At 35.5% G+C, this 23,833-nt stretch overlaps 2 protein-coding genes across 3 annotated transcripts; both read left to right on the forward strand.

Annotated features, from left to right (window-relative positions):
- Positions 1-13,539: 13,539 nt before the first annotated feature.
- LOC107952729 (nuclear transport factor 2) lies at positions 13,540-18,212 on the forward strand. Its single transcript, XM_041096852.1, has 9 exons — positions 13,540-13,937; positions 14,040-14,174; positions 14,292-14,601; positions 15,029-15,345; positions 15,695-15,905; positions 16,212-16,345; positions 16,426-16,494; positions 17,191-17,269; positions 17,815-18,212. The coding sequence occupies exons 1-9, from the start codon at positions 13,905-13,907 to the stop codon at positions 17,955-17,957; spliced, it is 1,431 nt and encodes a 476-aa protein (XP_040952786.1). The 5' UTR covers positions 13,540-13,904; the 3' UTR covers positions 17,958-18,212.
- Positions 18,213-19,288: 1,076 nt separating this feature from the next.
- On the forward strand, positions 19,289-22,154 carry LOC121219037 (uncharacterized). 2 transcript variants are annotated; one of them, XM_041096467.1, is made up of 5 exons: positions 19,290-19,508; positions 19,891-20,025; positions 21,305-21,492; positions 21,806-22,007; positions 22,121-22,154. In XM_041096467.1, exons 1-4 carry the CDS (start codon positions 19,450-19,452, stop codon positions 21,997-21,999), a joined length of 576 nt encoding a protein of 191 aa, XP_040952401.1. In that variant the 5' UTR covers positions 19,290-19,449; the 3' UTR covers positions 22,000-22,007; positions 22,121-22,154. The 2 variants fall into 2 exon arrangements, with proteins under 2 accessions (XP_040952400.1, XP_040952401.1); XM_041096466.1 differs by having other exon boundaries at positions 19,289-19,508; positions 21,806-22,154.
- Positions 22,155-23,833: the final 1,679 nt, after the last annotated feature.

The following is a 23,833-nucleotide window of genomic DNA, read 5'->3' on the forward strand; positions in this document are numbered from 1 at the left end:
ATTTACTCGTCTTGATAGCAATCACATATCGATGGAGCAAATGAAAATGGTAAGTATTAAATTTAATTTGTAATTATTATTTAAGATTTTTTTATTTATGTATTTTTAAATAATTATTAATTTATTGTTTGTTATAAAAGTCTGAAAATCGGGTATTGGAATGCCATATCCGGAATATGCATGCTCCTCCATCACCGTTAGTAGAGAACTACCTGCGGGAAGCGGGTTTTTGGCACGTGGCTACGGTAGGCCGGGGATTCAAGTTAGACCCGAAACTGATTAGTGCGTTGATCGAGAGGTGGAGACCCGAGACGCACACATTTCATCTTTCATGTGGAGAGTGCACTATCACTCTAGAAGATGTCAGCATGCATTTGGGATTGCCGGTGGAAGGGCACCCAGTCACCGGGTCTGCCCAATCTAGCAATTGGGAGGCGGTGTGCTACGAGCTTTTGGGCGCTATTCCGGAAAAAATGGATGGAGGTAATGTCGAGATGGGTTGGTTACGTGCCACCTTCCCCGAGCCGAATGTAAATTCAACCGAAATTCAAAGAATTCGATATGTTCGATCATACATTCTTCAAATAATTAGAGGTTATCTGATGCCGGACACGTCACGGAGCTGTGTACATCTAAGGTGGCTGCTAAAACTCGTTGATTTTAGAGGAGCCGGTGAATTTAGCTGGGGGTCTGCCGTCTTGGCAACATTATATCGGGAGATGTGCAGGGCGACGCGACCGAGGAGAGCAAACATTGGAGGTTGCCTTTCACTACTGCAATCATAGGCACGGTTTCGCTTTCCATTTCTACGTCCTCGAGTGAACCACCCATATACATTCCCACTTGTAACGAGGTAAATTTTATATTACATTTTTGAATTATTATGTAGATTTATACAATAAAAGTATGCTAAAAATTTATTTAATTAGGTGGAACCATCGGGCAAGTTTTCGTGGATTACTGTCTGAACTTGAAGATATACGGCTTCTATTGGACCAACGGTCGGAAGCAGAAGTAAGTATTATTGCAAATAGATATTTCCATACATTCGCTAGTCGATTGATATTTAGTATTTAGTATTTAGTATTATGTATATAAGTAATATTTCTATCATGTTCATATAGTTTCAATGGACACCATACGAGGATCCGGCAATTCGGGCAGTAATCCCGGAAGAGTTTTTACAAAATCCGAACACTTGGCACGTGAAAGTGGTGTTGATCAACTATGCAACCGTGGAGCCCCACCAGACAGACAGAGTGCTACGACAGTTTGGATGTAAACAACCGATTCCTGCGAACCCTGAGGAGTTTGACGAGAACCACAAAATCGACCTTCGGCTATTAGGTACGGATTGGCCTAGATACTGGTCCGAGTACACGGAAATGTGGGAAAATCGGCATGAATATCTACCTACTCGGGAAGCAATCATCGTTCCAGAGTTAGCGTGTGTTCCAGAATACATGCCATGGTTTAGGATCCATGGCAACCCGTATTTACTTATGCCAGAGAAGAGGCAACGGCAATTACGTCTCGGAAGGGAAAGGCGCGGGCCTCTAAATCCAAGAAAAGAAGACTTCGAAGGCAGCCCCTCAATGAGGCCCAGACAGTCACCCGACGCATCATCAGCGGGCATGCAATCACCGGCCCCAACGAGAGCACCGACACAGTCACCTGACGCAGCAATTCAACAGATGATACCCACGCAACCGCCTTTCCCTATGATGCCAGGTATGTTTCCTAGCCCTATATGTACCATAACCCTTACATGTATCCTTTTCCGAATACTATGGCAGGTTGGAGCCAAATGCCCGGTTCAGCTCCATTTCCTGTTATGCCGAGCGGACCGTCGATATCTAGGCCAGCGGCGCAGGAGGGATTGACTATGCCTTCGGGGAGCTCTCCTTTTTACCAATCGCCAGCAACGTATGGCTTTCAAACACCGTCGCCGTTCATGATGCAAACACCTCCACATACACTATTCTTTGAAGGTGGATCATCGTCCCAGGTCCGACAACCAGATGCGGAACCAGAAGAACCATAACAACCACTGGAGGAAGGACCACAATCACCACCAGAGGAAGAACAACCGCCGCCGGAAGCTAGAGGAAGGAGGAATCCAACGCGCAACCGTCGACGGCCGCCATGTGGAACCGAATCCCCCGGTCATAGACATTGATTGCCGTATTTAATTTTATTATTTGATGTAATAAAATAAAATTTTATTTGATGTAATACGCATAGAAATTTTTTAAGAAAATTTTGATATTATTTGATATAATAAAATAAAAACCCTAATTTAATTGAAAACCCTAACCTAACCTTAACCTAAATTAATTAAAAACCCTAATCTAACCTAAATTAACTAAAAACCCTAACCTAACCTAAATTAATTAAAAACCCTAAACCTAACCTAAAATTAATTAAAAACCCTAAACCTAACCTAAATTAACTAAAAACCATAATCTAACCTAAATTAATTTAAAACCCTAACCCTAACCTAAATTAATTAAAAACCCTAATCTAACCTAAATTAACTAAAAACCCTAACCTAACCTAAATTAATTAAAAACCCTAAACCTAACCTAAAATTAATTAAAAACCCTAAACCTAACCTAAATTAACTAAAAACCATAATCTAACCTAAATTAATTTAAAACCCTAACCCTAACCTAAATTAATTAAAAACCTTAATCTAACCTAAATTAACTAAAAACCCTAACCTAACCTGTAACACCCCCACGCCCGAAACCGTCACTGGAGTCAAGCTTGAGGTGTTACTAAACTTATATTACCTTTTAAACAACTCTAAACCACTTATTTTAATTTTTGGAATAAACTGTTTTTCTGCGTCATGGTTGCTTAAAAATTCATTTCTCGAGTTTTGGGAAAGAACTGAAAATGACAGCCATGGATGAGCTCCATTCGGCCAAGCTTCTATGGCTTATATAGGTACGGTTTTTGTCTCGTTTTTAATGATTTTCGTATTTTTGAGATCCCTGAAGCTTAAATTTTCTATTTCTACCAATTGATTGAAAAGAAATTAGAGTTTAAAAATTTACCCATTCATGATATGGTTGTGTTTTGATGATTTATAGTGGATAATGAATGTTTGATGTGTTAAATATGAGTTTTATTCAATGAATTTCGGTAAAAATATCAAAAAGGGGTTAAATTGTAAAAGTTATAAATTGGTCATAAGTGTGTGAATTAGTGAAAATTTGGAGTTGCCATAGAAGAGAAAAATGTTCAGCATGTCTTAAACCTTATAGAAATTGAATAAAAATTAATTTACGAGCATTGGGGCAAAAGTGCAAATATGCAAAAGTTTAGGGGTCAAAATGAAAATTTGTAAAAATATGATTTTTAGACCCATATGAATATTGTGACTGATTGGTAGGCTAAATGTGATGTTATAGATGATGAAAATTGAGACTTGGACCTAGAACGGAAAGAAATCGATTTATGGACGAGTATGTCCTTTTCACCTTTGTGGTATTGAGGTAAGTTCGTATGTAAACAATACCATGCTATACATGTATTTAAATGTTATCATTACATGAATTGTACAGATATTAAGGTGTATGTGATTAATAGAAATATGATAAGACAAAGCCTTAATAGACGAGGAAAAATCCCGTTTGAACCTTAGGAATAGAATAGGATACGAGTGACATGTCACTAGGAATTATGAGTCTATATGACTAGCTCGAGAGTGAGCATTGAAATGTAATGAGATATGAGGTAGCTTTAGCTACAATTGAGGCACTTATGTGCAAAGGCTTTTCCGAGTATCCAATTAGTATTCCAAGTGTTCAACGGGCAATCCAAGGAAAGAGTTGATGATGGTCCCAATGAGGTAAGTCATTGGTGAGTATGCACTCGAGTTATGTTACGAGTTGTGCAAGTATGTATACTAATCCTATGAGAACGCCTTGATATGTGATGATCTATGGTGCATAATATGTGTTCTTACCATGATGGATAAAATGGTGTTGTATTAATATTATGAACGATGACCATGAATGAGTAACTTAGCCTTAACAGATTTGAGTTATTGCAGTAGTGTAATTTTGAAAATACACTAAAAATAGTGGAAAATGAGTTAGAGGCAGAATAAAATATGGGATTAAAGCTTAATGAGTCTATTTTTAAGGGCAACAAACAGCATGGTCATTGGAATTCTGTACATGGAGAAATTTGATTCGTAGTGCATAGGGGTCAGAGTAGTCATACCCTGAAACAGGGGAAAATTTAACTAATAAAATGTACTAAATGGATTTACCAAAAATTCTAGAAAAAAATTAGTAAGTAGAAATATGAGTCTAGTTTCAAGAGAAATAGACGAGAACATTATTCGAATCCTGTACTATGAGATAATTGAACTTTAGTGCAGAAGGGTTGAAATTGTCAGACAGTGAATCAGGAGCAAACTTGAGGAATAAAATGTACTAATTGGCTAAGTCAAAAATTCTGGAAATTTTATGAAAGAAAGATAAATGAGTCTAGTTTCAGGTAAAAATTAACGGAACTTAATTTTGAGTTTCGTAGCTCCAGATATAAATAATTTAGTGACTGTTGAGCAGGAAGACAGCTTGTAGTGAACTTGAGAATATGTTGTAAACATTGATAAAACAAGTTAATGAGTTGCTTATTGTTTTCATATGAACTTACTAAGCGAAAGCTTACCCCCCTTCTTTCCCATGTTTTCTAGAGTTTCCAGGTTAGCTCGGGTTGGAGGCCGTCAGAGATATTATCACCCTATCGAGTTAACGTTATCTGAGTAAGTAAACTCAAGTGATTTGAGTCTATGGCATGTATAGGGTTTTAATGTGAGTATGTAATATTATGATTTAGCCAAAGGCATTGGCTTGTTATTAAGGTAGTATTAGTCTTGTAAATTGGCCTATGTTGGCTAATGACATTATGGGCCTATATGATTATTCTTATGCATGTATGTTATTATCTCTTGTGATGTGGCTTACAACATGTATGCCTGGAGATTGAATTGAGATTCATTGATGAGCTAGTAACTAATGCAGGATTAAGTGATTGGTAAATAGTTAATAATGCTTCATGAATGGTTTGTGATGTAATGATAGTTATGTCTAGTATGTGGTAATGATATGGGCAAATTCTATAATATTTATTGCATAAGAAAATAACTTGAGCATAACATGTTTGTAGATGTTTAAGAGCTCATTTATGCCACGTTGTTTGTTATTGGATAAGTATGTATCTATGCATGTGGTGTGAGAGTGACAAAAGGCTTGATAATTAGCCTATTTCTGGCCACACGGCCTGAGCACATGGGCGTGTGAAGCCTTAACGCAAGAGATTTTTCTAAGTTTTTCATGAGTTTTCGATTGGGTCCCGAACCGCCCCGAATGCATGTATTGGGCCTCGTAAGCTCGCATAAGGAACAAATTGCATGTGAAAAGAAAAGTTTTTAATTATTTGAGATTTTATGGCCCTATTTAGTATGAAAATGTTAGTAAAAGTCAGGTAGCACCTGGAACCCCGTCCCGGCGTCGGATGCAGGCGAGGGGTGTTACATTTAGTGGTATCAGAGCATGGTTTAGTCGGTTCTCGGACTAACCTAGCGTAAGAGAGTCTAGCTATACATGCCATAGTATTACTCGTGATAGTGTGATATCTCTCGGCCCTAACAAAACTGTTGATTAAGACAGGAATGAGTTCCAACCGAGCAAATCTTGATAGAGATAAGAGTAAAGTTGAGATTATTGAATCATGCTTATGATATGCTGAAAATTGGGAAAGGTATGAAAAGAAATCCATGATTTTTCTATATGAACTAGTTTTCATTATGTGATACTCTTGAGATAAAGAATGTGAAATAGTGGAGTAAAACACAGTTAAGTTGTGAAAAAACGCTTTTATGCATGTTAGTATTCATACGATGTTAAATGTCCAACTTGATTTGGCCAAGTGTTTAGGAAAAGAAAGAAATTTGCTTGAAATGACAGAATGTATGTATGAATGCTTTTATTGCATGATTAATAATTAGTATATACATGAGGTTGACATTTATGTCTAGATTGATGAAGTCAAGATGCAGTAATGTTATGCTTTATAATCTCAGTTACAGAATCATAAATGTCACAATAGCATGAAAGTTGTAATGAAAGATCAAATTGGGTGGAACGCAGGGAATGAGTACGATCGTTCACTAATGAATTGACGGAAAAGACCATTGTTGGACCATGGCAATACATGAGATTTGTATGCCAGTGTAAGACCATGTATGGGACATGGCATCGGCATTGAGGCAAGGGCTAGTGTAAGACATGTTTGGGACATGCATCAGCCACAGTATGAGATCCAGTGTAAGACATGTCTGGGACATGCATCGGCCTCGAGATGTTAGCCAATGTCAGACATGTCTGGGACATGCGTTGGCTACGGGATGTGCTAGTGTAAGACATGTCTGGGACATGCGTCAGCACGATTACATGTGTCAGTGTAAGACCTGTCTGGGACATGGCATCGGCACAGATGGATGAGAGCTAGTACAAGACCATAGTTGAACTATGGCATCAAGTAAGCGATGTACTCAAAAACCATAAGACGTTCTCCAATTTGATAAATATTGGCAAGTGATTAAGACTAAATATGGAAATTTGATAAAACATTAAGGGTAATTTGAGAAAAAGAAATGAAAGTTTGAGTTATGATAAATTCACTTATGTTTAGCTAATATTCGCACGAAATAAAGTTGCATGTATTACTCAGATATGTGAAAATGTGTTCATAACAAGTTGGAAATTTGAAATGTTTGAATCGATGTGTGTAATGCTATGTTGTTGTTGAATATGTATTTGCTTGAGAGTCAAAAGTTTAGAGGCTTTACAATCTTCGCCCCCTTACCAGAATAGAGTTATACGATGAGATTTTCGAGAGATATGTTGCATATGCTTGCAAAAGTGAAACTGAAGAGTACAATAATGGAATAGTATGAGATTAGCGAAGACAGAATTAGTTAGAGGAATAATGTCGGACTTGCACAGATGTCTGAATATGACGGATTCAATTAAATAAAGTGATGGCTATCTTTCTCTTCTGAGTATTCTATGTTTTCCTCTATTTTGGGGAATATGTATGGTTATCCCTTTCGAATCGAAATTCTATCGTATGAAGATGCTAGTGACTATGATATTAGATGAAAAGTTCTATTGGTCCAGTTAGTTATGATCGACATTTCCCCATCTCTTCAGATTTCTATTCTGATATACTGGAATGAAGTTGATAGTAAAAATCTATATGAGATTATTCTGATGTTCTATTGATTATGGTTTATATATATTGGAGAATTATATTATCTCTGTTACGAGAAATTCTAGAGCGTACAGACAGTAGTTTCCTTCTGGTTTTCTCTGAGGGATTTTCTGGATCATATTTATTATTTTCTTCTGGATTATATTCTCGGATTTCTGGTATAGTCTTTATATCTTGGAATTTCTTATATTGGCTTTTCTCTCGTTCTTGTTTCAAGAATTATCAAGCTTGGCTTATCTTTACGAGTAATCTTTGACTTGCGATATTAGAATCTGTTATGATTAAGCTTCTGGCTCGACCATAGAAGTGTGAGGATTTCAGTGTCGAGATTTCTTTAAAATTTCTGGGGTAAAGAATAGTTATTCTGCAAAAGTAAATCTGAGTTATGTGCATTTAAGTTTATTCTCTGGTTCGAGAATACTGTAACGTGTTCTTTGGTAAGTAGTCGTACAGTCAGAAATGATGGGTTTTATTCTTGAAAGTATGTTATGGAAACATATTAGTTGGATTTCTCTTGTTCGAGAGATGTTATAAGTATAGTTATCCTGATTAATAAAAAGACCACATCTATGAAGTTGGAATCATTTTATTCATGTTAGTAAAGTTTCTAAACAGTTGATGATCAGAGTATAGAAATGTGGCTATAAGTGGTAAATTAAACAAGTACAGCATGATTCGACTTTTAATTTGGAATTGCAGGGAGGATTTGATTTCTGGTTTCTATTACTATTAATTCAGAGTAAGATTTCAGTACTGAGAAACTCTGGGTATACAGAGATTTGAGTACAGAGTTCACAGTAGTATCTTGTTTATTCGTTCAAAGGATGTCGAATTGTCTATAGGGTAAAGCCGAATATCAAATGTATTCGAGATTATTATTGTCAATGATGACAGTGGGAAGAAAATGAGAAAGGACTGTTATGAATTTCGTATCGGGATGTCTCTCATTTCCAGGAAAAAGGAGAGATGCAAGTTGAATTGTGAAAGATTGATGATGGAAATCTGCATGATTATTTTAGTATGTACAGATATATTATTCAACAGATGTGACTGAGTTGTATGTTTCTGAGTTTATAGTTCCAAGAATGTCAGTCTCCAGTGTTTCAAATTGAGCTCCGAGGTTTATACCTCAACTATGGAAAAACTATAGGAAATCTTGAGTATGAGCTTGTGCGGAGTTGTTTTGTAAGTTGTGAGAAAAAGATATAAGTGACTCGTGAAAGTAGAGAACAATTTTTTCTGGTAAGATTTTCGGGGACGAAAATCCCTAAAGGGGGAAGAAATGTAACAGCCCGATTTTGGGTCTAGTCAGAACAGTGGTTTCGGGACCACAAACCCGATGAGAAAAAAAAATTTTATTTTTATTATATTTTTATAGTCTATAAATTTATGAAAATATTTCGTAAAAATTTCATTCGAAAATTTTGACGTTTGAGCACTCAATTTAGTCAAAAGGACTAAATTGTAAAAAGTGCAAAAGTTGAGTTCTTTATATATGAGGTGCCTAATTGTTATGAGTTTTAAATTGAAAGTCCTTATGTGATAATTATTCCTTTAATAAGTTAGTGAATGGATATTTGTTTGGTATTTTGATATTTGGTTGAAATAAAAAGGGTAATTTTGTAAATTAATTAAAATAACCTAATAAGACAAAAATGATAAAAGCTATCATTTTTTTTCCATTCTTTCTTCTTCAACCGTGGGAAAAAAATGATAGCTTTTATCATTTTTGTCTTATTAGGTTATTTTAATTAATTTACAAAATTACCCTTTTTATTTCAACCAAATATCAAAAATACCAAACAAATATCCATTCACTAACTTATTAAAGGAATAATTATCACATAAGGACTTTCAATTTAAAACTCATAACAATTAGGCACCTCATATATAAAGAACTCAACTTTTGCACTTTTTACAATTTAGTCCTTTTGACTAAATTGAGTGCTCAAACGTCAAAATTTTCGAATGAAATTTTTACGAAATATTTTCATAAATTTATAGACTATAAAAATATAATAAAAATAAATTTTTTTTTCTCGTCGGGTTTGTGGTCCCGAAACCACTGTTCTGACTAGACCCAAAATCGGGCTGTTACATAACCTAAATTAATTAAAAATCCTAAACCTAGCCTAAAATTAATTAAAAACCCTAAACCTAACCTAAATTAACTAAAAACCCTAATCTAACCTAAATTAATTTAAAACCCTAACCCTAACCTAAATTAATTAAAAACCCTAATCTAACCTAAATTAACTAAAAACCCTAATCTAACCTAAATTAATTTAAAACCCTAATCTAACCTAAATTAATTAAAAACCCTAAACCTAACCTAAATTAATTAAAAACCCTAAACTAACCTAATTTTTTTTGGCTTAATAATTTTACATATTTTTTTGGCTTAATAATTTTACATATTTTGAACACTTTAATAACCATTAACACAATTTTTGGACTTAATAATTTGAGATTATTTGATAAATTTTTCTAACCATTAATAAATTTTTTTTGGCTTAATAATTTTACATAATTTTACATAATGTTAGATCTGGTAAAATGTTTTGACTGGTACTAACAATTAAGAAATTAAACTAATTTGATAATTTTACTAACAATTGTTCCGTTTTATCAATTAGTAATTGAAGAAAAAATATTTTTTTTCTAAAATTACATTCAGTTATTGCGATTAGGGCATAATCGACTTGTATGGCCTGGGTTCCTACACCATCCGCACAACTTCTGCTGACTGGATGTTTCTCGGATATCCATATTGTTCCGTATTCTAGTGGAGCAAGGTCGACCCTTTGGTTTGTGACGCAACTCTCTATCTGGTAACAACTTAAAAGGAGCAAGAGATACGGGCGGCCACTTACGTTCATCTGGGACCGGTGGGAAAACATGTCTCCAAATGTTGTACATGTTTTCTAGTTTGTACACTTCGTCCACATAACTCATTGAATCCAGACGAAGTTTCTGGCAAGCTGCAATAACATGAGCATATGGATAACGAAGTGCATCAAACTTCCCACAGTCTCAAGTCCTGTTTCGCAAGTGTACACGATACTGCCCGCTAACAACACCTTGGTGCGGTCTATCAAACTCCGTCACGCGAAACCATAAATTGTCTCGATTGTGACACACTATGTGCATGATGTTTGCCCTCGCCTTCGCCTTGTTAATTTCTTGAACTACCTTACTGCACCATACATGGCCACCCTGCATCTGGCCAACATAAGTTGCTGCTCGCTTTGGAAATAGCGCTGCCAAACGGAAATATGTCTCTCGCACAACCGATGTTATCAGTAGATGGCGCGTTCCTTTAAGAACATAATTTATGCATTCAGCCAGGTTCGACGTCATATGGCCATATCGTAGGCCTCCATCGTATGCTTGTGTCCACTGTTCAAAACGTATGTTACAAAGGTAGTCCGCCCCTTTTCCATTTTGGGATCGTAAAATTGCCAACATCTCTTGAAAACGATCTTTATTTATTTCATACCCTGCCAATTGGAAGATAATAGCGAATATTTTATACCACTTCTACCAATAAAACTAATTCAAATTGACAAACGAAATAATACAGTTATAAACTAAATACTCATGTTGATCACTTGTCGTCGTTCGCTCTTGGATGGATATTGCCTGTAGTAGTTCGAAGCAACGTGTCTTAGGCAATATTTATGGTGTGTGCGCTGCCATAAGCTTCCCTCTCGATCAAATGCAGCTAGTATACAGGTGCCCCGATCTGAAATAACACAGATATCAGGTTGGGGGCAGACATGCCTCCTTAATCTAGAGAGAAAGAAATCCCAGTCATCAGATGACTCCCCGGTGTTATTGTAAATGCAATTGGAAGAATTCTCCCAACGCCGTCCTGTGCCACTGCAACCAATAGCCGATGAGTATACCTACCGAACATGAAGGTACCGTCAATTTGTACCAACGGCTTGCAGTATGGAATTGCGTCTCAGCATTACTTAAAGGTCCAAAATAGGCGTTTGAACACTTGACATCCACGTAGCAATTGGCTGTTGTAGTATGCATGTTCCGTTTCAAGGCCTGTGATGGCACCTGGGACGTATCTCTCTAGCACTTGACACCACTGCCATACTTCATTATATGAGGCGTCCCATCCACTATGCATCTTCTCCAACGCCTTTTACTTAGCTATCCAAGCCTTGCGATAAGAGGGCGTATACCCTATTTGGCTATTGATATTGGCAATTATCACTGGCACTGAAGTCCTGGGATTTGCTTTTATCGTGGGCATTATCAAGCTAGCTAACATAGCTGAATCCATTTTGGGATGATCTTGTGAAACACCTACAGAGGGAGTACATTAGATAATGCAACATTGCAAAATAAAATTATTATTCAGATACATTCAATCCTGTACCTGCAGCACATGTTTGTGGACCTTTGTACTTTTTTATCTCCCACAACCCCGTCTTTTTCCTTAACGAGGTAACGATTTTCCATGAACATGTGCCGTCTTGCACTGCACACTTGGCCTCAAACTTATCAGATTTTGATTTAACGACGTGGTAATTAACGCCGTTTTTGATGCTATGCTGTTTCAAAGCACCAATAAAATTATCCTTGTTGGTAAACTGATTACCAACTTCAAGTTCATCGTAATCTACCCCCGAACTTGTACGATCGCGCAACCGGTGTGGTAGATCTGGAAACTCTAACGCATCATCTGCTGACAGATCGACATTATGCATATGGGCTGGAGGTGAGTATGCTCTGAATCGTGGATTTTTTCATCATCTGAACTTCTTTCAGCATCTTCACCTTCTGTTGGAATAGGCTCCGGTTCAGAAAATAATCCCACTTCTGCACCATCCGGCCCGGGCTCTCGAGGTGGATCCACATCGGAGTCATCTTCTAACCCACAATCATCTGCAGCGTACGACGTCCCCTCATCGGTTGACGTCGTAGGTAGTACGTCATCCCTTCTTCTAGGCATTTGATAACGTCCCCAATTGGATGTAGATTGCCATCCACTAGAACTTGACGCAGTTTCCCAGTACGTATTTCCAGCATCAAACATCGAGCCACCGACGTATATGTCCCATCCACCAACAGAGTGTCTTGCGGGGCATGTGCATTTGACACCTCTATCGAACATTGGCTGTTTCGTATTTTGTAACCCGGTTACCGAGTGTCGGCTAGGGGTCGTGTATGCATCTCGAACACTGGACGGAAGTACATCAGTTGGCGACGTAAATTGTACATATAACTCAATATAAGTTGCTCCACTAGCAAGATGAGTTTGCACCATTGCCTCCAAGCTACGAGCACCTTTTATGTCGAACGAGTCATATGTCACCGGATCAACACAAGAACAAAATCGATACGTGATTAACAAAACTTTCATTGGCGTCGTTCCGAAGATTTTACGCCTAATTCTTTTACGAAGTTCTGTCAAATCTATGTTCTGGTTAAATGACAGTCGCACCGTATTCTCCGACAAAAAGACAACACCATTATCGGTGTGGCAAACCTCACCATCGTAGTAAATAACAGCACTAATACGTTCACTCATTTTGAAACTCTAACTTTCTTAGCCTCTCTAAATTGTTTCTGCTATGACTTATGAATTCTAACAACATTTTCTGCTTAATTTATAGCCTCAGCCCAAACTTGCTACTGTAGTAAAATCGCGTCCATGAGGGCGCGATTTCACAATTTCTTCTCAAATAGCATCCTCGTAGAAACGATTTTATACTATTTGCTCAGAAAAATAAAAAAAAATTATTTCTTACATGACCTACTGTAGCAAAATCGCGTCCACGAGGGCGCGATTTCACAATTTCTTCTCAAATAGTATCCTGGTAGAAGCGATTTTATATTATTTGACCAGAGACGTCAACTCGAAATATTTTTTTCGGGACCCCTAAACCCTAAAAAACCTACATCCTAAACCCTAAAATCCAGAAAACCCAAACGTGAAATCAACGTCAAAATCGCGCCCACGTCAGCACGATGTTAGGGTAAATGGCAGGAGGTCGCATCCACGTCAGCGCGACCTGCTGACGTGGAAGGAAATTGCTCCCTTGAGGGCGCGATTTCCCGAAAAATGGACTATTCCGGTAAATAATCAAAAAATCGGCCCATTTCGATAAATTTTTTAAAAAAAGAGCTTTTTTTTAATAAATTGCCCGAAAAACATCATATGCAATTCATTCTCTTCCGAGCAAGATCATAACAAAGACGCTTTTTATATTTGCTTAAAACGCCGCGGTTATAGTTTAATAGCCAACAATGGGCTGGGTTGTGATATTCATATTTATTGACTCTGTTTTCAAATTGCGAACAAAGGATCTGGTTTTTAATAATATATCAATTCATCTTCCTGAAACTCTACCGTATTTAGTTTTTTGAAACGGAAACAAATCGGCAACTGCTTTTCCCCCGTCATTTAAACTCTGCGCAAAAATCATTAAATAGTTCATGAAAACAATCACTAGGGTTTCGGCTACTTCAACTATAGGATTTCAAGACTAACAATAACTTTTGGTGGGGGGTGAGGGGGTTAGATTAGATCTACATCCTCTTCACTGCATGTTTTTGTTTTGAGGTCATTTAACTAACTCATCACAATGCCTGCCACTTCCTACCCTGGACCTGCTCAGGTGATTCTTTTGTTCTTCAAAAAAAAAAAAACGTTCTATGTTTCTCTGTGGATTTTTTTTTTGTTTACTAATCAATGTTTTTGTTGTTTTTAAAAATTTCAGGTTGGTTCATACTTCGTCGGACAATACTATCAGGTACTTCAACAGCAACCTAATCTAGTTCATCAGTTTTATTCAGATGACAGTACCATGATTTGGGTCGATGGAGATTCCTCTGACTCTGCTTCGGCGATGCTGGTAACTTCTCCTTTATTTTCAAGCTTCCTCTTTTCAGGAATAAACTTATCTCAATCCTTTTATTTTACATCATTATTGATTAATTTATAATTTATTGTTTTTAATCTTTCTCTGCAGCAAATTCATGCCATGGTAATGTCACTAAATTTTACTGCAATCGAGATCATGACAATTAATTCTCTTGATTCTTGGAATGTAGGTGTTCTGGTGATGGTTTCTGGTTCCGTTAAAATCAAGGATTTCAGTAGTAGAAGGAAATTTGTCCAAACCTTTTTCTTGGCTCCTCAAGAGAAGGGTTACTTCGTTCTTAGTGATATCCTACAGTTTATTGATGATGGAGAGACTTCACAACTTCCAGCTTCCACATTACAAGAAAACAAGCATGATGCTCAACCAAATCTGTCAAGCCCTGTTGCAGAGCCACAATGTACCGTGTGCAGACTTTTTTCTCAATTTAATCTTTAAGTTTTTATTTCAAGTTATAGCATTTTGTGGACTTATTATCCGCATGCAAAATGTAGATGACTTAAGTTCTAACTAGTTTAGAGGTTCTAACATAGATGGTAGAAATAGTTAAGTATATTTGTACTCAATTGCTAATGTTATAGCTTTTACAAAAATTGAGGGATAATTATATCTTTGTGGCTTCTTGTTACCTTAAGTTGCCTGCTTATAATCCTACCACTTGAGGCACTGAAGTCAACAGCTTATTGTGGTCTTTACTTAACAAGAACAAGTTAATCTCTGGGAAATAGTTCTTCTTCCGCCTGGTCTTTGTTATGTGCTATTCTGATGGTAGCATTTTGATTTGTTTTCTTCTTTTTTGGTTTGGCCTAACATGTTGAATTTGACAGATTCTGACTATGTTTTGGAGGAAGAGGCCAGGGAATATGTCAACCCTGTTCATATAGATGATGATCCTATTGACAAATATAGTCTCCCTGAGCAACCACAAGAGGAAGATTTTGAAGATGAAGTTGTGGTGGAGGAGGCTCCTGCAGATGAAACTCTTGCTTCACATCACAATGTGGTGGGCATTGTGCAAGAAATCCCTGCTATGCCTTTGGAGGAACCTGTTGGGGAGCTTCCAAGGAAAACATATGCCTCTATTGGAAGTACTCCCCTATTGCTGATTATGCAAGTTATGTATGTTTATGACTCTTGCTTTTTTTAGGTTTCTCATTGCCTATTCTTTACTTCTTAAATTACTATCATTTTACGTGAACGAGTATATACTTTCTTTGTCCCTAATGTAACCAAAATTCAGTGAATTCTACTCAAGTGTGTTGCATACAACATCCGGTCTTGCATTACTGAAACATGCCCATTCATGTAAAAAGTAAACTGTTCAGACATGAACAATTAATAAATTAACAGAGGGGAATTATGGACACTTGCCATGAGTTATCAAATGAGTGTCGAGTATGATTTCACTTTTTCCTATCTGATACCCAGACCACAGATTAATGGTGTTTTATTTGTTGAAATTTAAACAATTATGGTTGGTTAATCAACGTTAGTTGGTGTTAAAAAAGGTGCAGTTGCGTGTTCCAAAGGAGCAAGCCGTTTCATCTGTTCGAGTGCAACCATCTTATAATAAGGTTTCCCAGAGTACTTCAGAGTGGGATCATATTCCCGAGCCTACTAGTCAGCAGTCACATCTTGCTTGGTTAGATGTGTCTGAATCTGCAGCAGAAAAAGCAGTAGAGGAAGCGTTGGTCTCTGAAGAAGGTTAGTCTAGCTGTATCTACTTTGGTATGTTTTTTTTAATATCAGGAGTTACAGTGATATAGTTTCTATTTGATATTTTGGTTTGGCTAATCAATTGCCCTTCTCTAGCATATGTATTGGTTACTAAGCATCAGAGTTTCATTTCTACTCTTGAGGAATTAAAGGTTTAGAGGCGGGATATTAGAAATACCTTTCAGGTTTAGAGTTGAGACAACTAGACAAGATTTAGAGGTCGCAATTCATATAAATGTTCATGATACTTGGTATTTGGGGTTGCAATCCGATTATTGATTTTCATACATTCAGGTGAATATATTGGTGAATACAAATCTGTTTACGTGAGGAACTTGCCCTCTACTGTTACTGTTACTGAAATTGAGCAAGAGTTCAAGAATTTTGGTAGAATCAAGCCTGATGGTGTGTTTATCCGGAACTGCAAGGTGATTTTCTTCTTCTTCTTCTTCCACCTCCTCCTCTTATATGGCTTCAAACAAACTAAATTTGTGTTGGATGCATGCAGGATGTTGTTGGTGTTTGCTATGCTTTTGTTGAGTTTGAAGACATTTTTGCTGTTCACAATGCAATCAAGGTATGAATTTTCATTGTTTTCTCTCAAGCGTATGTGTTGGATTGCAGCTAGTAGCCTAGTTACTTCCTGTATTTCTTTTAGAATTTCAAAGCTCAACACTTTCTCAGATTCCTTGCTAGTTTCCCTTTTGAATTATTCATCAAAAGTTTGTAACTATTTGTTTGACTTATGTTTGTCTGTAACATTGAGTTTACTATAAAAGGAGCTTTGAGCACTCCTTAACATTGCACCACTGTGATTACATTTTTGTTTTATTTTTCATAGTTGTTCATATTGTTGGGAAATTTTAAGCTGCATCCATGTACTTTTGTGATGCTTTTATTTCACTGCTTATGATGGATGAGATTGAGATGACTAGCACAGCCATGAAAGAGCTTCTTGCGTAAATACATGAAAAAAGAAGCAGATTTTGAGAGGACAGTGAAGGAAACCATGCACTTTTGTGATGCTTTTAAACGAAAATTGACTTATAGCACCCTTAAGTGTCAAGGCTTTATAGTTTCTCTTTGTATGAAGGACGCTTTATATACATAGATATACTACAATGGCAGCTCCAGGTGGTACCGTTGAAATAACATAAATCTACTTTTGTAGCAAATTTGTATGTTTACTGCCATCCTGAAGCTTTGTGGTTTTCCTTTATTGCTTTTGTATTTATATTTTACATAATACTGACCAAGTTTTGTTCTTCTGTAGGCATCTCATATACAATTGGGGGAAAGGCAAGTCTACATAGAAGAACGCAGGCCAAATAGCAGCAGTACATGGGGAGGAAGTATGTACCTTAATATACACTCTTTTGTGCCCTAGGATTTCCTTCTATGGTTTCAGTAAAGTTCTCTTTCGTGATTGCTGCTTTTAGATATCTCCAGAACAACTACAAAAGCATTCTTTTTACTTGTACAAAAAAGTCACTCTTTACAAACTTGAGTTACTAAATTCTTCTGCCTCATTTTACTTGTTGCTTCACTAAATTTCTGCATTTCTATGATAATACTCTTGGTGGCCTGGTTTGGTAGTCACTAAATATGATAGTCTATTAAATATGATAGTCAGTAAAATTGACAATCTTGATGAACAGTAAGAAATTTGTTCTATAGTGTCTAACATATTAGGACTGCATTACTACATTCTTCTTCCTTGTGCAAAAAAAAAAAAAAAGCCAAAACAAAACTATTCTTCCTGCCTATTTGAAACATGCATGTGCTGTAATTAATTTGCATTGATGGGTTAGAAATGGTAGTCAGCTTTCTCATTATGTAAGTGAATTTGCTTTGAGTATTGCTTTGTTGACATGATTCTGCCATTCAAAATTACCAGGAATGGGAAGAGGCAGGGGCAATTATACAGCTGAAGCCTCGAGAGGTCGTTTTGGTTCTCGTAGTTTGGGTAGAGGAAGCAACCAAGAATCTGGTGACTACAGATCAAGAGGCAACGGTTTGTATCAGCGAGGTTCTAGATAAGACACAGTGTTTGGCTGAATGAACATTTCAACTTGTGGCACACTGTTGGATCATTTGGGGGGGGGTGATTGAGTTCTGAATGAACATTTGCCATCAGTGAGTTAAAAAGTTATGCTTGTACCTTTTGGAGTGTTTGATTCCACAAAACAAGTGTTGGGGGGATAATTTTTCATGTCATCCTTTGATGAGTGTATGTTGCTCTCCCCTTGAATGCTTTTTATTATGCAGTTGAAGCGGATCATCTTATTTTTGTCTTATGGTTTTGAGATGGTTTATGACCACTTAGATTTGGCACACCTTTATTTGAGTGAAAAGAATATAAAGTTATGGTAAATTTTTGTTTCTGTTGATGTCAGTTGACTCCAATTATCAGTTGACTTGGAATATCAAAGTTCTTTTTTTTTCCCATTAAAAAAGGGCTTCATCCCCAGTGTTGAACATTTCTGAACTCTTGCAAGTTTCTCAAAGGCAAAAGTGCTTTGTAGCTTTTTGGTTTGGAAAAGCAGGAGTTAACTCTCATCGATGATTATTATTATTATGGGAGCGGTCTATTTACATTTTACACCTGTTTTATACATTTTCATAACTTAAAATGATTATAACAATCTAATCATTATAATTTTTTTTCATCACAAATATAGTTATATTGATAAATTCTATGGTTGAATTATTAAAAAATTAATCATAAAAAAAATTATGATGATATAATTGGATTCTATATTTATATTTTAACGAAGGCAAAACTAGAAAATTTTTTTAAGGGGCGAAATTAATTTGTAATTTTTACAATAGTAAAAATATAATTTTACCATTTTAATGATTTATATTTTAAAGGATTGAATCAAATTTTTATATTTTTAGGGATCAAAGTGTAATTTTACTTTAATAATTTAAATTTTTAAAAATTCTAAAGGGTCTAAATGAAAAATTTTATATTTTAGGGGGATCGTGCCCTTACAAGCCCCTAGTTTTGTCCCTGTATTTTAATATTTAAACTATGTAAATTAAGTTTTACAAATGATTTATATTTATTGCTTGAAAAAGTATTTAAAATTTATATTTCATATATCAAAATATTAATAATGAGTTACAATATTATTTTTATTAAATTATTATAATTTTAATGATAAATATAATTAAAATGGTTTTTTTAATTTGAAATGAACATTTATTTTCAACCACTTTTTTAGTGGTGTTTTTGTTTGATGTAACTTTAGGTTATTTTATTTTATTTTACCACCAAAAAAAAACATAAAAGAATATTTAAACGTTGTAAAGAAAGATTGGGCCTCAAGAACTTTATAATCCATTGGTGAAAGAAATTTTGAGAGGCCCAAAGCATAATTTTTGCTAAGGAGTTCAAATGGAGTCGAGCCTTTTGGTGACATAACAGAGAGGAGGAATGCAACAGAACTGAGGTTAAGGGAGGAAAAAAAAGGGTTTGAAGCAGTAGGTAGGAGCCTTTTTGGGGGGCAGAACAGAGAGGGATATCATGTTGGCCAGAAGGTTGGTTTCTTTCTTCAAGAATTCTCCCTCTTCCAAGCTTTCCAGGTACTTTTTTTTTTAGTTTCCAGTTTTAGGATTTTAGCAATTCGTTTTCTGGGATTGAATTAGCCATAAATTTCAAGCACCCATAAATTTTCGTAAGAGTTTTTGTCAGATACTGAAAGTGGTTAATATCCAAACCAGGAGAAATCAAGGGACTTTGAGTTTATTTATACTTTGGTTTGTGATAAGAGTTCACCCCAGATGATGTTTAGGCTCAGTGTCAAATCCCAGTAACAGAATTACAAATTCAATGTTCAGATAGTTTATTTTGAGTTGCCACTCTGGGTTTTTTTGCAACATTAAATTGTTTTTTGTTGTTGTGGTGGTAGTTTTTAGGTTCTTCCAAAAGATAAGTTAAACTTCATCATGTTTTACTTATTTGCAGCAATGGAACTTCTGTGAATGACGAAAAGAACAAGTCGTTTGCTGGGACAGCGGTTTCTTTTATCTTGATTACCGTAACCGGCGGTGTTGCTTTGAGTGCTCTTGATGACCTTGCCATCTACCATGGCTGTAGCAGGTATGATCCATTTCATCTGGCTCTGCTGCAAGAGTTTTACTAATTGGAGGACTTTGTTTTTCAAATATGCAAAACGAGATTTGAGTTATAAAATGGAAAATACGAATACAATGCTAGAACCTTATTATGTAGAAAAGAAGTAAAATGCTAATTAAAATTAGATAGCCTAGTTATTTGAAAAGATTGCTATCAGATGCATAAAGTATAAAATTAATTTCTAAATAGTTCAATCTCTTGATTAGCATACTCCGATCTATATTAATATTGGATTTTACATGTTCAACTTCGCCAACTTTTGGATTTTGATCATCTTCTGGACCAAACAGAAGAATAGAGGAAGTTTATTTACTTATTGTCACTGATATTATAATAGGATAGGAATTGTTGTCAATGGTCCATGACTCCACTTGCGAAATTAACTATACCTTGGATTTCCTTCTGAACTTGGAATGCATACACTGAAACTGTAAGCTTATGTGCTTGAATGTTGTATCTATTTGTTTTTTATAGAACGTAACATCTTTGAAATATTAGACTTTGGGTAAAAGTACCATGGAGGCCCCTGTATGAGGAATCAGATTGCATTTTGCTCCCTTCACTCAAAAGATGAGAAAATTAGTCCTTTTCCGTTAGATGATATAGCAAACTGGTCATTTCTATTAGACATTCATCAACTTCTACTGTTAAAAACTGGTATGCCTAACGAAATAACCAGACAGTTACACATGATATGCCATGGGTACCTCATACTGACGTACATTGACAAGTTTTTAACAGTAAAAATGGATGATTTTTTAACAGAAAGACTAGTTTGCTCTTTGATCTAACGTATAGGAACTAATTTGCCATTTTTTGAGTAGAGGGGGCAAAATGCAATCGGCTCCTAGTACAAGGGCCTCCATGGTACTTTTACTTAGAATTTGTTAGCGTTGTAACTTGTATTGTTGTTATATGATCTCCTTACGCACAATGTTGTACTTGATCCCCTGGAGCATTCGTTTAGTGGACATAAAATATTTTCATGGATATTGGGTGAAAGGATAGAATTTATTGCTATATAGTTTCTGGTTTCTAATGGAAATAGCTACTTCCTTTTTCTTCCAGTAGTAATCCCAAGTATGATACTTTGTTTTTCATTTTTTAGCAACTTCCAAGTCTTCTTGTCTTGTTGTTTATGTTCCAAAAATTGATGTACAATGTTGGATTTTCATTTCATTCTGCATTTTCCATTTGCAATGATGAACAAGTTATCCTTATAATCGACCCTACAATTTTTTAGAAAGGCAATGGAGAAAGCTGGTAAGAATCAAGCAATTATAAATACTATTGGGGAACCGATTAAGAAGGGACCATGGTACAATGCTTCTCTTGCTGTAGCTCACAAGAGGCATTCTGTATCTTGCACATTCCCTGTATCTGGACCACAAGGCAATGGAGTATTACAATTGAAGGCAGTTCGTAATGGAGGTTGGTGTCGTCTGCTTTATGTTCTTCTTTACACCTTCTGTCTTTTCATTGGTTCAATCTCTCAAATCCCTCTCATTAATTGCATGCGCAACACACATATTCTCCTAGATCTCTCACCTTTGATGTATCAATTGTCTCAATTTTTAGAAGCCTCTTTTGTTAGTAACCTCTATCCGGAAAGTGTTGTATTAGTGCTTTTCGGGGTTTTTTGAGCAAGTTTTAGTATTAAACCAGCTTATTCCAAACAATTCATAAGTTGGTATATTACTTCTGTTTTAACCTGATACGATTTTGAAATGGGATTCTTTTACAGATGATAATTGGTATTCATATGTCCTACCTCGGGACTGGGAGATCCTAATAATGGAAGCCCTCCTATATGTCCCGGGGAATGAAGAGAAGCAGCAAACATTACGGATTAGTCTCCTCGAAAATGCACCTTCTCCGGCTTGCGTAGCATGCACTGAATGCAAGCCTCAACAATCTGAGAATCAAGAGAAGAAATAGTGGAGGAGGTGATGAATCTTATATTTTTTATCTTGTTAGTAGCAGAGAAAGACGTCCATATCTAAACGTATACCTGAAAAGTATAAATTTTGAGAGACCAATTGATGTTTGTCATTTTCAGGCAGGTAGAGTTCAAATAAAAATTCATTCCGAGATATTTGTTTGATGAAATTGCAGTTCCAGGTTGATACATGAGAAAATGTGAATGATGTGTTTGTAGTTGTGAATTAAAATTAAATTTTGAGAGTTGTATAATCATTATCCCTAGTATTCATTGCTTTAACAATAAGCCCCCTCCCAGTGAATTGAATTTAAAAACGAGAGAGAATGGAGCAAACGCGGATTGATTCCAATATTGGTGTGGGTCGGCTATGTTAGGGTGGAGCAGACATTAATGTTGGGTCTTGAAACAGAGGGAAGCAGAGACTCTTTTTCTTTTTGCTTTCCTCTTTTGTATTTCTCTTCCGTAGCTATTGCTCTCACTGTTAGCTTTTCAGTCCTCCTGTTCATTCATGGTTGACAAACTGAAAACTTGAAATAATTTCATTGAAAATTGTTTAATCTTACTGATTCGAAGTAGCTAATTCAAACCCTTTTATTATTATTATTATTTATCAACATAAATGATGAATGAAAGAGATGATGGTAACAAACACCAAGTAAAGCAGAGGATTGGAGGTGGGAACAACATATTATGAGTAGTCTTAATTGGAAAAACTGAGATGTTGAGCTGTCCATTTCTTGATGATAGTCCGACGTGCCCAGCCTTGTGATCTCTGGGCCCACCCTTGTCGGCTTGTCCTGCTTCTTGGAAATGCCCCTTTCCCAACCTCCTTTTAACTCTTCTATTTATTTTAAAACGATCTAATTATGCTCTACTCCTTGTACTTTCTCCACCTTTCAAATTTAATCTCTTTACTTCTAATTTTAGGAAGTTTAATTATCCCTTTAAAAACACTAAAATTTTTAAACTACGCCTTCCAATATTCAAATTTAACAAATGCTTGTTGATGGGGTTATGAAAATCGACTTTGATTTTTTAATTTTTGAAATTAAAAGTAGATAGACTAAATCTTAAAAATTCAAAATGCATAAGGATTAGGCATAATAAACCCTATAATAAGTTCAAGAAAAAATCTTTATCCTCACATATACGTTGAAGTGTGTAGATGTTTAAATTTCGATCACCCAACTTTCAAAAGTTACATAATAATCACTAACATTATCAAATTATTACATTTTCTATCACTCCCTTGTTAAGACTATTTAAAAAGTAAAATTGCACCTTAAGTCAAAGGGTGAATAACTAATTTGGTCCTTGAGCTATAGTGTAAAAAATCATTTTAATATTTTAAATTTTTCTTAATAATAATTGTAAAAGAACAAAAATCTTAAACTAAAAATTATTAAAAAATCTATAAAATATAATAAAAAGTTATTTAAAGATTTATAAATCTAAAAAATTCTTAAAACTAGAATTTTTTTTAAACTAACGTTTCTTGCGACTTTTTATTATATAAAAAAAGTCTTAAAAATTCCAAACTAAGGGTCCGTTTGATTACCAGTAAAATGTTTTGCGTAAAATGATTTCTGAAAAATGTTTTACTTTTCTGTAAAATGATTTACTAGAAAATATTTTTTGGTGTTTGATTGAATCTGAGTAAAATATTTTCTGCTGTTTGACAGATTTCCTGAAAATATTTTCCGGAAAAGTTATTTTTACATATATTAATATATATTAATAAATTTTTATATTTTAAATTGTTTTTACATATATTGCAATAATTTATTTATAATAATACTCAATTATTAAGCTACAATATTAATCGTTAAA

Source organism: Gossypium hirsutum, chromosome D07 (genome assembly GCF_007990345.1).
Source record: "Gossypium hirsutum isolate 1008001.06 chromosome D07, Gossypium_hirsutum_v2.1, whole genome shotgun sequence".
NCBI classification, from domain to species: domain Eukaryota; kingdom Viridiplantae; phylum Streptophyta; class Magnoliopsida; order Malvales; family Malvaceae; genus Gossypium; species Gossypium hirsutum.

Bases quoted from the DNA above. Each gene is read 5' to 3' on its own strand.
- LOC107952729 (XM_041096852.1), top strand. From the start codon at position 13,905: ATGCCTGCCACTTCCTACCCTGGACCTGCTCAG. The intron at 16,346-16,425 runs GTGATTTTCTTC...GGATGCATGCAG, and splicing joins TGTTTATCCGGAACTGCAAG to GATGTTGTTGGTGTTTGCTA. The intron at 17,270-17,814 runs GTATGTACCTTA...CAAAATTACCAG, and splicing joins CAGCAGTACATGGGGAGGAA to GAATGGGAAGAGGCAGGGGC.
- LOC121219037 (XM_041096466.1), top strand. From the start codon at position 19,450: ATGTTGGCCAGAAGGTTGGTTTCTTTCTTCAAGAATTCTCCCTCTTCC. The intron at 19,509-19,890 runs GTACTTTTTTTT...ACTTATTTGCAG, and splicing joins CCCTCTTCCAAGCTTTCCAG to CAATGGAACTTCTGTGAATG. The intron at 21,493-21,805 runs GTTGGTGTCGTC...ATTCTTTTACAG, and splicing joins GAAGGCAGTTCGTAATGGAG to ATGATAATTGGTATTCATAT.